This window comes from Diospyros lotus, chromosome 8 (assembly GCF_014633365.1).
Source record: "Diospyros lotus cultivar Yz01 chromosome 8, ASM1463336v1, whole genome shotgun sequence".
Classification (NCBI taxonomy): Eukaryota; Viridiplantae; Streptophyta; class Magnoliopsida; order Ericales; family Ebenaceae; genus Diospyros; species Diospyros lotus.
Window position 1 is genome coordinate 38,887,694 of NC_068345.1, and position 13,153 is coordinate 38,900,846.

The following is a 13,153-nucleotide window of genomic DNA, read 5'->3' on the forward strand; positions in this document are numbered from 1 at the left end:
AAATAACTCGTAACTAAGTGATAATGCAATACAACTACACTTAAATAAGAATTAAAAATTCACCACATTTGAATAGTGAGTGATAAGAAAAAATTAAATAGAATTCAAGTGAAAAGTTCAATAATTTAAAAGTTTATGAGAAATACATAGATACCTTGAAATCTCAGATAATTTTAAATGTCTAGTGTTATGAAAAATGATGGAAAGTATAGAATAATTACTACTAATGACATGCGAAAGATAAGAATTTGTTAATAATATATTTTCAGAAACCAGGTATTTCTTTGAACTCTGCTCTTAGCGGATGAACTGTCACCCACTGGAGAATGACCATGCTGTCAGCGGGAGACATGCTGTCAGGTCTTGGGCCGGTCTTAGTTGGGTTGGTGAAGTCTGTGGACCCATTTTTGCTGAAGCCAGATTTGGACAGACAGTTTTGGTGATGTCCAGAATATTGGGCCTTGATATGTTTCAGTAGCATTAGCACAAATCAGCACATATCAAAGTCTTAAATAGTTCTTAAAAGCTATAAAGGTCCAATAGTGGTTACACACATTTGCCTCCTGTATACAACCAAAATAGATAGCCTAAACAAATTGTACTTGAAACGACACTTTGATTTGAACGAACTAGAGGAACAAATATGTTGTCCTAGAAGTACAATTTTCTGTTTAACATTTCACCCAGGCAGATTACCGTCACTTGCGACCTTCAGTCTTCTTTTGTTCTTTAGCTGCAAAAAACGATTTCTTTATCAGAGATAACCCAGGAAGATAACGGGAAGAGCAAGAAATAAATTTCATCACATTACCTGCTTTTTCTTCTTCTCGTTTTTTGGCAGCCTCGGCCCTCTGCTGCCGTATAAGGGCCAATCGCTCTGCAATTGGGATAAGGAAAAATTAACCAAAACACATCTAATATATGAAAACAGAAGATATAAAGTGGAAAAAGATTAGGAGAGGATAGCAATAGGCAGGTATAGATAGGCAACTTTTTTATGTTTAGACCCAACGGGAAACAAGGTTTACTGCTCCAACAGATCAAAGAACAAAAGGGCATAAACTAAAAATAATGTAATAGCATTCACAAAAGTTGCACCAGAGCTCCTCAAGGTAAAGCTCAACATCCTCCTATACTTGTGCATATTTGTTGGCAACTAAGATAAAGCCTTTTAGGAAGTGCCCAAGCAAGTCTTGGATATAGCCATTCAGGTGCCCAATCAACAAGGCACTAGCATCAAGCAACAGAAACATCCTCCATTGAGGTACGGTACCCTGACCTACCGGTGATGACAACACCTTTTCTACATATCAGGTACTGGTAGTGCTTTTGTCTTCCAACTTTTTCACTTTTCATCATACCATCAGCAAAACAAGCCTTGGGCTAAAAAACCGATAACACTACAAGAGGACATTCCACAACGAATGAGCTCTTGGAAGTTAAAAAAAAAAAAAAATTAACTTCTCAAAACATAAGACCTAAACAATCGTAATATCTCAGAAATTGCAACTTCTTATGTAACATCTCGAAATTTGAGATAATTGGCAATTTTTAATTTCGACATTTGAAGTGATTTGAGGATTTAAGTAAAATAATTAATTTATGGGCTTTAGGGTAATTTATCAAGTTATGTGAGGTTTTATGGAGATTAATGGAAAATATTAAATTTGGTATGTTTTTGGGATTAAAAATAATTATTTGAGGATATTATGGAATATGTGAAAATTTTAAAGAAAATAATTATTTAAAATGTTTTGAAAAAAAAAAAAGGGGGAAATTTCGGAGTAGCCTAGGCCCAGGCGTGCGCGTGCCACCCGGGCCGCATGCGGGCGGCTGCGTGGCCAGGCGCGCGCGGCCGAGCGTGCCCATGTGGCTGCCTCCTGCAGCCTCGCATCCAGCAACCCAATTTTCCCCCCCCTAAAAAAAAGAGGAATTTTCTCCCATATGTCCTACGACCTCCCCTACCCCTTGGCCTATAAATAGGCTATGCCTTTGAGTGAATGGGGAGATTTTTTTTTTTGGGGGGGGGGGGGGGAGTTTGAGGAAAGTTTGGGAGAATTTTGGGAGAAATTAAGAAAAATTATGTCCGTGTAAGTATGGGCTATGACATAAGCAACCTTGATTCGCAATAGAGGTTAAAGAAGAATATCTAAGGCAAGTTCTCTTCCTAGTTTTTGCAAGTTCTTATTCCTATCTTGCAAGTTCAATTTCTCCCTCTTTTTAAGTTCATGTTTTCAATTTACAAGTTCTTATTTCTATTAAGACAAGTTCTTCTTCCTCTTTGTTCTATTTAAGAGACAAGATCTCAGTTTTCTTATTATTATGCAAGCTCTTAGTTCCTGATCTTTTAAATTGCAAGTTCTTCTCCTATTTTACAGTTCAGTTCCTCTTTTCTCAAGATATGTTTTAAATTACAAGTTCTATTTTCTAACTCTTGTCATTGCAAATCCTACCTCTTAATTTTCTAAATTCCATGATATTTTCCTATTTTACAAGTTATTTCCCCTTTGCCAATAAATTATTCCATGATTTACATTTATACTTATTGAATCTCAAATAAAGTTTGTATCACCCTATCTTTCCTTGGGAAAGATGCTTTATTGTGGACATGCAAATGTTTGATATTGTCTTGCATGAATGTTGTCCTATTTTGTATCTTGCTTCGTTAATTGCGTGTCAGTTATATATGAGAAGTTATTATGAATATGCATGTTATTCCATGATTTATATTTATACCTATTGAATCTCAAATAGGGTTTGTATCACCCTATCTTTCCTTGGAAATGATGCTTTATTGTGGACATGCAAAAGTTTGATGTTATCTTGCATGAATGTTACCCCATTGTGCATATTGTTTTGTTAATTGCATGCCAATTATATATGAGAAGTTATTACAAAAATGCATGTTATGAGGATGCATGAAGCATGTGCATGAAAATGGTTTTTAAATAAATGTGTAAAGGCCTCATGATGCGCGCAGCGGACAAGTCCGCAGGATATATCCGCAGAGAAAGTGTTGAGCTCAAAGTTGGACTTCGGTCCTAAGTTTATGTTATGGACTTCGGTCCCAAGGTTTCGGAATTCAGTCCCATGTTTATAGTTCTAAAAAGCACTGCATATGAGCATGGATGCATGTATCATCATTTTATCATGTAAAAATACCTTAAATGGCATTTATGTCTCTTTTGCTTCTTAATACCCATGACTCTTATGCTCGCTTTCTTCCAGTTATACTTGTTGGGCCTTGTGGCTCATGTTTGCTTGCATCATTCTAGGTAAAGGTAAGACTAAAGTAGAGGGTGAGCCAAGTGAGTCAGGATCCATGGGGTAGCAGTGTGTACAGAGCCGTCTCATTCAAAGGACCCTGGGGGTGTTTTGTGTTGTGTAATATTAAATTATGCTTGTTTTTTTGTTTTAGATTGTACCCTGAGGGGATATGGTGAGTTTATGGACCCTGATGTGGTGTGTAATATTGAGTTGCTCTTGTTTATGCGAGCATGTGAACACTATTGTGTTTGTCTATGTGTAAAAATGTACGAGTGTGGCTTTCGTTGTCAATGAGGATGTGTAATGTTTTAATAGGTTTTGCCATTTATGTCATCTTGTTGTGGGTCCCTGGCTAGGGGCGCCTACATCTTAGGACCCATAAAATTACCATGTCCTCTTAATTTCAATTTGTTTGGCTACAAAAACTATATGTTGACTTTGTATCTCCAAAACAACACTAGTCTTACTAACTTTGTATCTCCAGAACAACACTAGTCCTATTAAGTATTAACTCAAACTCATACTTCATTTTTTCACCCCGCTCCTTGCAATCATGAAGATAATGATTTGACATTAGGGCTCACGTATCCAACCACCCCCCAACCCTGTAAGAATAAGGCTCAGGGTGTAGGTTGCTGCATGATGTATCAACTCACAAAACTCAACCAACTCCCTGTAATTCCAGTTACCAAATAAGTGCGCAGTTTCCTCCTTTCTATGCAAAAGAGCAGTTACCATTCGACCAGCCAGACAAAAAATTATGACCTTAATCCTCAAAAAAAAAAAAAAAAAAATCCAGGGAGCCACGTATAATGCCAAATATCTCCCATTCAAATGCAAATCAACCACATACTGAAAGTACAATGTATCATAAGCATCAATCGTAGTGTCTCAGGCAATTGTGCAAGAAAAACTATTACTTTCTTTTTCTTTTTGTTTTTTAGAACAGTTATGTAAGTGGCTTCACAAACAAAACTCTCTGACAATGCATAACATTATCCAAGAATTTAGGCCTTAAGAAATAATCCTATATGCAATACAAGACAATCTACTTAAAAAGAAAATTCACCATGTAACTAGGAGAAAAAAGATATTCAACGAACAATGGTGACTACCAACTAAAATGCCATACCTAAATCTTTTCTTGCTTGTTCAGTTTTCCCTTGTTCTTGCAACCTCATGTATCTTTCATGAGCCTTCTGTTTCTCTATCTCTTCTCTGTGAATAAATAAGAACATGTAAATATTTGTTGTAGTTGCAAATATTGCAAAACACACAACTGATAAAATTCCAAAAAGCCAATGGAGAAATATAGCAACAGGTAATCCAATGATAGCGCACTGGTGTTGCGTAGTAGCACCATGCACTTGCAAGCCTTACCAATTACCAAACCTTTCCAATAGCTGCTAAATAACAAAGCTAGTAGGCAATTGGCATCACCTCACATATGCTTATGAATTGGAATTTCTATATTACACAGATGAGTGAGACACAATTACAATGGTTTGTATATACCAAAAGATACACTTATGGAATGGAAAATCCTTAAGACATGATATAGGATATCATGGCATTACAAAAACATAACCATGGATAGAGATGAATGGAGAGTAGAATCCATAGGTAGAAGGACATAATGGCTTTATGTAGTGGAATTAAGGTTTGTGATGACAATGATTTAAGTGAGTAAACTAGGGTGATCAGATATATTATCAAATTTTATGGATGAAAATTAGAAAAGGAAGACATGTATACATAATTGTTTATTTTAATATTTGATAATCCATTTATTGTGTCCAGATATATTTATCATTAAAGAGTTATACCACGCCCCCCTTCGAAAACAAACAAAAATGAAAATAAGGAATGGATAAAACTTAGTTCTACCACAACACTCAGCTAGTTTCAGAAGTGAGTAAATTCAAGATGAACAGAAAAGACTTCTTAATATAACTCCTAGTATGGTCAAAGTAAATTGAGATATACGTAATAGTGTAGCTGTTGGATCAAAACATGATGCCACAGCAATTGAAACAGAACAATTTTAAGAAACGTGAATGGCCAGAAATGCAGAGCAAGTTCTAGTAATTGCCAACAGTAAAGATAGATTGCAGCACAAATTCATTTGGCACAGAAGTGGAAGTTGGTTAAAAAATAAAAATGAAAATAAAAAAAATAAAAGATGAATCAGCAGATGTTAAGGCAAATAAAAGATTATGAGCTAAAGATATTATCAATCATTAAGCAAGTAAATGATGATTCGGTGCATAAAATCACGTGCTGAGAAAAATATTTATGATAATTATACTAACAAGACAACCACAATCTTCCTGTCTCTTGTTATAACCTTTTTATTCACCTTGCCTACCTAAACATGGGATGATCAACAAAAATCAGGGGAGAAATCAACATATGGATGATTTGATAGAAAACTCGGATTTAATGAGGGAAGTTAGACAAGAATTGCAAACCTTTCACGCCTTGAGAGTTCAGTTGTTTTCTCAATCTGCAAAATAAAAAATTAAAGATCACATACAACATTTATGAAATAACTTGATTTTACTACTACAACCATATTTACAAATATAAATAGTTAGATGAACTTACATCAGCATCTTTAGCTTTCAAGGTCTTTGGGTTCACCAAATTAGGATTCTCAATCTCAATAACACCTTGGGTGCCCTTCCGCTTCTGTTAAGATATTGACAACAAAAAAAGATCATTTGAACTGATTAGCCATTGCATAAAAGTCAATGAGGACATGAAACAAACTCCATCAATGTGTAATAAAAAGAAGCATTGCATAGTGATATGCGTATAAATTTACTCACTTCAGGTTCTTCCTCAGAATCCTGTTCCGCTTCTTCTTCAGATCTCTCCTCTTCCTCCTCTTTAGCTTCAACCTACAAATATTAAATAGCTTAAGAAGATCCATTGTGGAAGTCAGGATAGTTCTGACAGATAATGGAATGAGATGGATGTCTTGGATGACACTGAAACTCCAAGTACCCCCGGTAAAAGATTCATGTTTATATTGACACAATCAAAAAACAAAGCTAGTTACAAAAACTGTGGACTACTAGATGGAACACTTCTTGGTATGCCATTGGAGATGGATGCAGTAGCCCTGTCAAAATGACTACTGTTTCCATATTTATTACTCACAAATGGATTTAATGTCATTTCACAATCATCATAGGTTTGTAACTTGTAAGATCGCTGATCAAATTTCTATGCTTTTCCTCTAGATCTATGTAGTAGGAACACACTTACATGCAAATTATCACATCCAAAATCGTAAATATACAAAAATACATAACAAAATCATGTTGTGATGGTGAATTTGAATAGTTGTTTTTTCCCCTGGCATACTTCAACGTCTGCCAGAAGCTTTTAGGCTTCTTCAGATGACAACATGCAGAGTTTTGTATTCATTTCTAGCAGAAGTGCTAATTTCTAGAAGTGACCACAGTCAAAGATGATAATCACGTAGTTACCACAAAATAACGAAGAATTGGAAACGAGCATGGGTACAAGCAAGTAGAGCTAAGAAAATTACCTGTTTAAATGTGCGAGGCCGAGAAGATGAACCAGACACTGCAACCATGAGTTATGAAAAGGAGATCTGGGTTAGTAGATATTTAACATTTCCAGTACAGACCCAACATTATCATTCTTAAACAAGATAACTGCCCCTCCCAATAAAATAGAAAAGGTAATATTAAAACAAAAAAAGTAAAAGGTCGCTTTTGGTATATGAATTTACAGTTTTCGGTCAGTTTCATCCATAAACTTCTTTTGTGGTCAACTGAATATATGAACTTACAATTTTGATCAATTTCATGCAAATGAAATTGGGGTAAATTGCCTCAGATTCCTATGATTTGGGCCATTTACAGGGAGACCCCTTGTGGTTCTAAAAATGTCTCTAAAGGTCCCTGTAATTTATCTTCTTCTTCTTCATCTTTTTTTCTCTAACACTCCAACATTATAAACAACGTTATTTTTTTAATAAAAGCTAAACAATAAAAACAGTTCTTCTTGCGATGGATTCCAGACTGATTGATGACAATGAAGAAGAAGAAGAAGACTTTAAAATGAAAAATAAAACAATATTAAATTAGAAGAAGACTTCTAATTCTTCTTAAGAATTAGAATTCAGTTTCTATTTTTGATATTTTTTCCAAACAAAAAATTTCAGTTTTGTTGAAATCACTAAATCTAAGGAATTGGAGGTCCAATTCAATAGAATTGATTCCAAGGAAGCTGTAAAAGGTTTAATGAAACTAAAATACATCAAGGTAAATTGATACTCTTGTTCACGTGAAAGTCATTATTTTCCAAACTCATTCATTTATTAGCTATCCGTCATGACCCCAAGGATCCCCAAAGATATAATAGTAATTATGTATTATGTGCATTTCTTGCTAGTTGTACTCTAGTGCTATAGCAGTTTGTGCCTTTCAGTTGTATTGTAACTGAAAGGATATAAATACGTTAGATATATTATAGAATGGGATAGTTATTGAATGATAATCTGAATTCCAGTCCTCCTCTCTCTACAATTCTCTCTCACTTTCTCTAATCTCTCTCCTGATCTCTTCTGTTCTCTCTCAATTCTCCCCTTGTTCTTCTGATCCTCCCTCCCTGTTGTATCTCCCTCGATTTCTTCCAATTTCTCAGTTAAAACCCTAGGTTAAACCCTAGATATGTGACACTATCTTGCAGGTTTCAATCATTTTGACTGCATCACCAAGTTTAACTTCTTGATGTATGTACTTAATCAAGATCAAACCCTACTTGTAAGTACGGCCACTAAAATGAATCTAAGGGCACTAACATCTACTTTGTTCTCTTCCTATTAAAGGGCTTGCCAGCCTCCAAACCTGTTGAGATAGAGTAGAAACTAGTCGCCAGCATAAACCTGTTAGAAATTGCCACCAAGCATCTAGATGTGGCAAAAATACAACAAAGTGAGCAACAGCTAAGGAAGCATGCACAAATGATCACCACCCTCCATCCCAAGTATAAGGAAACACAGACATTTAAACATCTTCTAATTAAATAGTTATCCACGATCAAAATACTGCCACTTGGATCTTATATGGAATTGTTGTTATAATCTAGAACATAGATGATAGAACATTTTATGGGATTCCTAATTTTTAAATTTTTATCCTACTACAATTAAAAGCTTCAACAATATACAATTATCTATAATATCTTTTTTTATCAAGTTGAGCCTCGGACAAAACTTGAGTTTTATGAAATTTTATGCATGGTTTTTTTACTTGTTCAAGCGATAATTCTACATGAATTCTAAGTGATGTGCCTAGATTCTTCTCCACCTCTTCTACAGATCTGTAACTCCCAAGTTAATGTTCAAGCTCCAAATAAGTGAACTTCAAAAAATTTTGGTGGCAAATCAACTATGTAACCCTTTTTTTTTTAATTTTTACCAAAAAAAATAAAAAAAAAAACAGCATAACAAAAGCAGTATATATCTTTAAGGAAAGTCTTAGCGACTAGGTACTCAGAGGTTTCCAGAAATGAGTTTATGCGTGTGTGTTTTTTGATATTCCTAAAAACCATTAAGTCCTCTAAAATAAAGACAACGGTAAAAAGCACTTCTCCTTGGCTGCGTGCTACAGCCTGGGTACTAATTAGAACGTTGGTTATGCACCTGCAGTCATCAAAATAATAATCATAAAGTATTGACTTTATAGAAAAATTACTCATCGATATCATGACTGGCGTGCAAAGATGTGCCCTAGATTTTGTGTTCCAAGTTCACCCAATTCCTTCACGCTAAATTTCCAAAATATTTAACAAAAACTCATCACCTAGTTTATGTATCACCGACTTTATGCAAAATTCTAACGGATATTCAGACAACACTCCTGTAATGCCTCCCTAGAAACTTTAGGCTTACAGACAACTTCCTCAGAATTTAAACACACAGCTATTGACAATAGTATAAAAGAAACCACGTATCAATTTCTCGTACTCGACCAAATCAATCCAAAGGCGGCACAACAAAGAAGGAAACAAACAAACACCTCTAACCTACATACAAGGAAATTCAACAAAAAAAAAGATATCAGATCTGTTGATCAAATGAATCCAAAAAGAAACGACCGCGTCAGTGCGCGTAGACAGAGAAACACAAGGGAGCATACTCATCTCCTCCGGAGTGGAAAACTGGCGCCGGCCAGTAGGTTTGCCCTTGAACTTTCCTCTCCCCATCGTCCTCTCTCTCTCTCTCTGCAAGTATCGACGTTATGGATCACCGATCAATGAGTTAAGAGAGATGAGAGCAACTAAAAGCTAGGGCTCCCAAGTCCCAACAGCCGGATACCAGAAAAATGAGGCGTTTCTTGTTTTAGTTTCAATGTTTTTTAAATCGAAAACAATCCTTGTTTTAGGATAATATCAATATGATAACGGAAATGGTATTCCAGTCCAATGGAATTTTTTCTCTTTAAGATTAGCATTCGGACAAGGCCCAGTAATGGAGGTACTAGGGCCGTGTCACCAGACTGGGCCCGTCACTTACAGGGCTAATTTTGGGATTATGGGCCTTGAAGATTCCCATTCAGGGAAGCCCAATATGTTATTTCCGTGTCGGCCTGGGTCTCAATTGAATTCTCTCTTCAGAATCAAACCGTCGTTCCGTTTGCATCTTTCTTCCTCCTGAACCCGATAGCATTAGGGTTTCAACTTCGCGTTGTTTGCCTCGAAAAGTATATGTTCGACCGATCTTGCCGATTTCTCGAATCATTCCCTTGTTTTTATTATTCTGATTTTTTTTTTATCACCGTTTACAGATTTTGGAAGAGTTCTCATTGCATCTCCGTCGATCCAAGGTGAGATTTTGATATTAAGATTTTAGTTTGGTCTGGTTTGTTTCGTTGTTTTTAATTGATGCTTAGAGCTTGAACTCGAGATTTTATTGAATGTTCTGTTGTTATTACTTATTGGATGGAAAAAAAAAAAAAAAGGTAGGGCATGTAATTCAAGGGAGAAATCGTCAAAGAACGAAAAGCTCAATTCGATACGAAAGAAAAAAAAAAAAAAAACTGACTTTGATTTACGATTTGATCGATTAAAGAGGATAACTTTTGCAAATCCCTAAATTATTGGATACCTCAGATTTTGGCCGCCGAAAATGCAAATTATTTGAAAGAATATGCTTGTGTAGAAAAAGAATGAAATTTGAAAGAAAACGTCGAAATTTTCTAGAACTCATTCCTGTGTTTTAATCATTAGTTCTGTTTACGGCTTCCATGGCCTTTTGAGAAAACAATTTATTAGGATATTTTGTGACATGATTTCTTTGGCTAAAGAAAAGACTTCTTTTCATGTGCCTCTCGAATGCAAGGCAATGGGTGTATAATTTTAAGGAAATGGATTGATATTAAGTAGTAAGAGTAAATCTGTGTTCCTTCAAATGTTTTTTTCTGCAAATAATTTCAGTGAATGTATGTTGCTGAATTTTTCTTATGAATTCTATGTTTGGGAATTGCACTGGAATCCATTAACTCAAGAATAATGCATTACTGTATGGATTTATTTTGGAATAGTTTTATTGTTCTTATTTATAGAACATAAGGGAAAAGAAGATATAGAACGCTTGCTCATGATCACAGCTGTAGCAGATGGTTAACTTTTTCTTGTTCTGCTTTTGAAAATTGATTTTCTTTTTTACATCTTCATTCATGTTGACTTTTGCATTTGATGTATTCATACAAAGAAAGGAGTTGACCTATGGGGAAAAGGAAGTCAAGAGCGAAGCCACCTCCAAAGAAGCGGATGGATAAACTCGACACTGTCTTTAGTTGCCCATTCTGCAATCATGGCACTGGTGTTGAGTGCCGCATGTAAGCCCTTCTTCAACTTCTAATCCAGTCCTGAATGTATTCTTCTATATATTGGTTCAAGTGTCTCTTTGGAGTCAAAGTTGTAAGCACATATATTATTGTACTTAATTGATCATAGCTGACTCATTTAAGGCATTGTTATGACCGTTATGTTAGGTGATCTGTTAGGCAAAAAGCCTTAGTTTATGTCTTAGCTACTTAAGAATTGAAAATTAAAATTTACAAGAAAAAAATATTAATGGACAAATTGTGAAGGTTCAGGGATACCATAGCAGTGGAGTAATCCACGATTAGATTTTGTTAGTTTTCAAGTTTCATGCTCACATGGGCACTTCTTGTTCAGAGATATGAAGAACTTAATTGGGGAGGCTTCCTGCAGGATTTGCCAAGAGAGCTTCAGCACCACTGTAACAGGTATATTTTACAGCCCATACTTTTCTCAATTGCCAGTCTTCACTAAATTAGTATTGAGTACGAAAGTCTCCTACAATGCTTCCAGAATGAGAAATAATAGCCGCTGTATTTTCCTTTTTTGTCTACAATAAGTATGTAGTAATGTTGAAATTCCAAGCAGTTGATTTTGGATGATGATAGATAGTGATTCTTTGTTAGTGTGCTAAAAGTTGCATGCCACAAGACTTTGGTACATGCATATGGTAGATAGTTGTTTCCTGAATTTTTTATTAAATTAACATTATATTTTTGTTTTTTAGGCAACTAGCATCTGATTTAAAATTTTTACCAAAGTAGCATCTGATTTAACAAACCAATGCTAGTTGAATGAAAAACAAAATAATAATAATAATAATAATAATAATAATAATAATAATAATAATAATAATAATAATTTAATAAAATTTGTTGTTCCTGTCAGCTAGAAAGATGACCTTATTATTGTCTAAAAAGGTAGGGGTAATTCAGATGGGATAAAGAAAAAATTGAGGGGACCTATAATAGTTTCTTCCTTTTTCTATTTTGGTCTTTTCATTATCATCTCCTACAAATCCTCATTTTCAAATCATGGTAATGATGTTGGGGGTCAAGACTGGAGACCTTTTTGTCAATGTATCAAAAGGCAACTGTACCTTGATACTTGGACACAGTAGATCACTGGAACTAATAGAACGGTTTCCCTATGTCAACAGTTGCCCTGTTATTATGATGTCTTAGCCTGCTTTCTTGAATGCCCATCTTAGAACAGGTTCATAGAATAGTTGTCCCAATTCCAGCAGGTGTATTACTTGGCTAATTTAGAGCAACTCAAGATCACAAGTTCTAAAAGAATATTGTATCTGACTTGTTCTTTTCCTTTTTGTGTGCAGCTTTAACTGAGCCAATTGACATGTAAGTGCCTATACTTAAAAAAAAAAAACCTCTCTCTCTCTCTCTCTCACCCAAAAGTTGAAATGTGCAGATACAGTGAATGGATTGATGAGTGTGAACGAGTCAACAACCTGGAGGACGAGGGTGCTTGAAAGCAGCAAACTTGATACCCAGAAGCTGTTTCTACCGCTGGATATATAGCTAAGCTCTATTGAAGTTCCTATGAGCCTGGATTTCGCTCAAGTGTCATTGTAGTTCTAATGACAGTTCATAAAAATTTGTGATATGTAGCCAATATTATAATGGTTGACTGTATTTGAACTCACCCCTGTTGAGTCTTCCCAATGTTATTCTAAGTATTGTATTGCAGGAAGCAGCTGTGTACTGCATCGTGTTCTGCATGATGCAGTAAAGTTTGTGGGTATATAAACTTATCTTCTGTCTGTAGCCTTTGAGGGTCTCTCTCTCTTCTGGTAAGTAAGAATCATTTTGGAGGGGAGGTTCATATAAAGTTGTTTTCTGTCAATGTGTTCTATTGCCCAATATAATGGAGTTGGTCTTATGGTTATCTGTTAAAAATTTTTATGTTTAGCGTTTAGCATCCATTACTGAAGCAGAAAGATAAACAACATTCAATGTGTTACTCATAAATATTATTTATGCACTCGTATACATTTTGTGAC

The 13,153-nt window shown here is 35.2% G+C and overlaps 2 protein-coding genes across 2 annotated transcripts; one reads left to right on the top strand and one right to left on the bottom strand.

The window, feature by feature from the left end:
* Nucleotides 1-498: 498 nt before the first annotated feature.
* LOC127808165 (uncharacterized) lies at nt 499-9,649 on the bottom strand. The gene is made up of 8 exons (XM_052346576.1): nt 9,447-9,649; nt 6,827-6,864; nt 6,099-6,170; nt 5,875-5,958; nt 5,739-5,773; nt 4,400-4,485; nt 812-877; nt 499-733 (listed from the first exon to the last, which is right to left on the bottom strand). Exons 1-8 carry the CDS (start codon nt 9,511-9,513, stop codon nt 699-701), a joined length of 483 nt encoding a protein of 160 aa, XP_052202536.1. The 5' UTR covers nt 9,514-9,649; the 3' UTR covers nt 499-698.
* Nucleotides 9,650-9,884: 235 nt separating this feature from the next.
* Nucleotides 9,885-12,917, top strand: LOC127808979 (transcription elongation factor 1 homolog). The gene is made up of 6 exons (XM_052347747.1): nt 9,885-10,010; nt 10,095-10,133; nt 11,021-11,147; nt 11,491-11,561; nt 12,470-12,491; nt 12,562-12,917. Exons 3-6 carry the CDS (start codon nt 11,035-11,037, stop codon nt 12,620-12,622), a joined length of 267 nt encoding a protein of 88 aa, XP_052203707.1. The 5' UTR covers nt 9,885-10,010; nt 10,095-10,133; nt 11,021-11,034; the 3' UTR covers nt 12,623-12,917.
* Nucleotides 12,918-13,153: the final 236 nt, after the last annotated feature.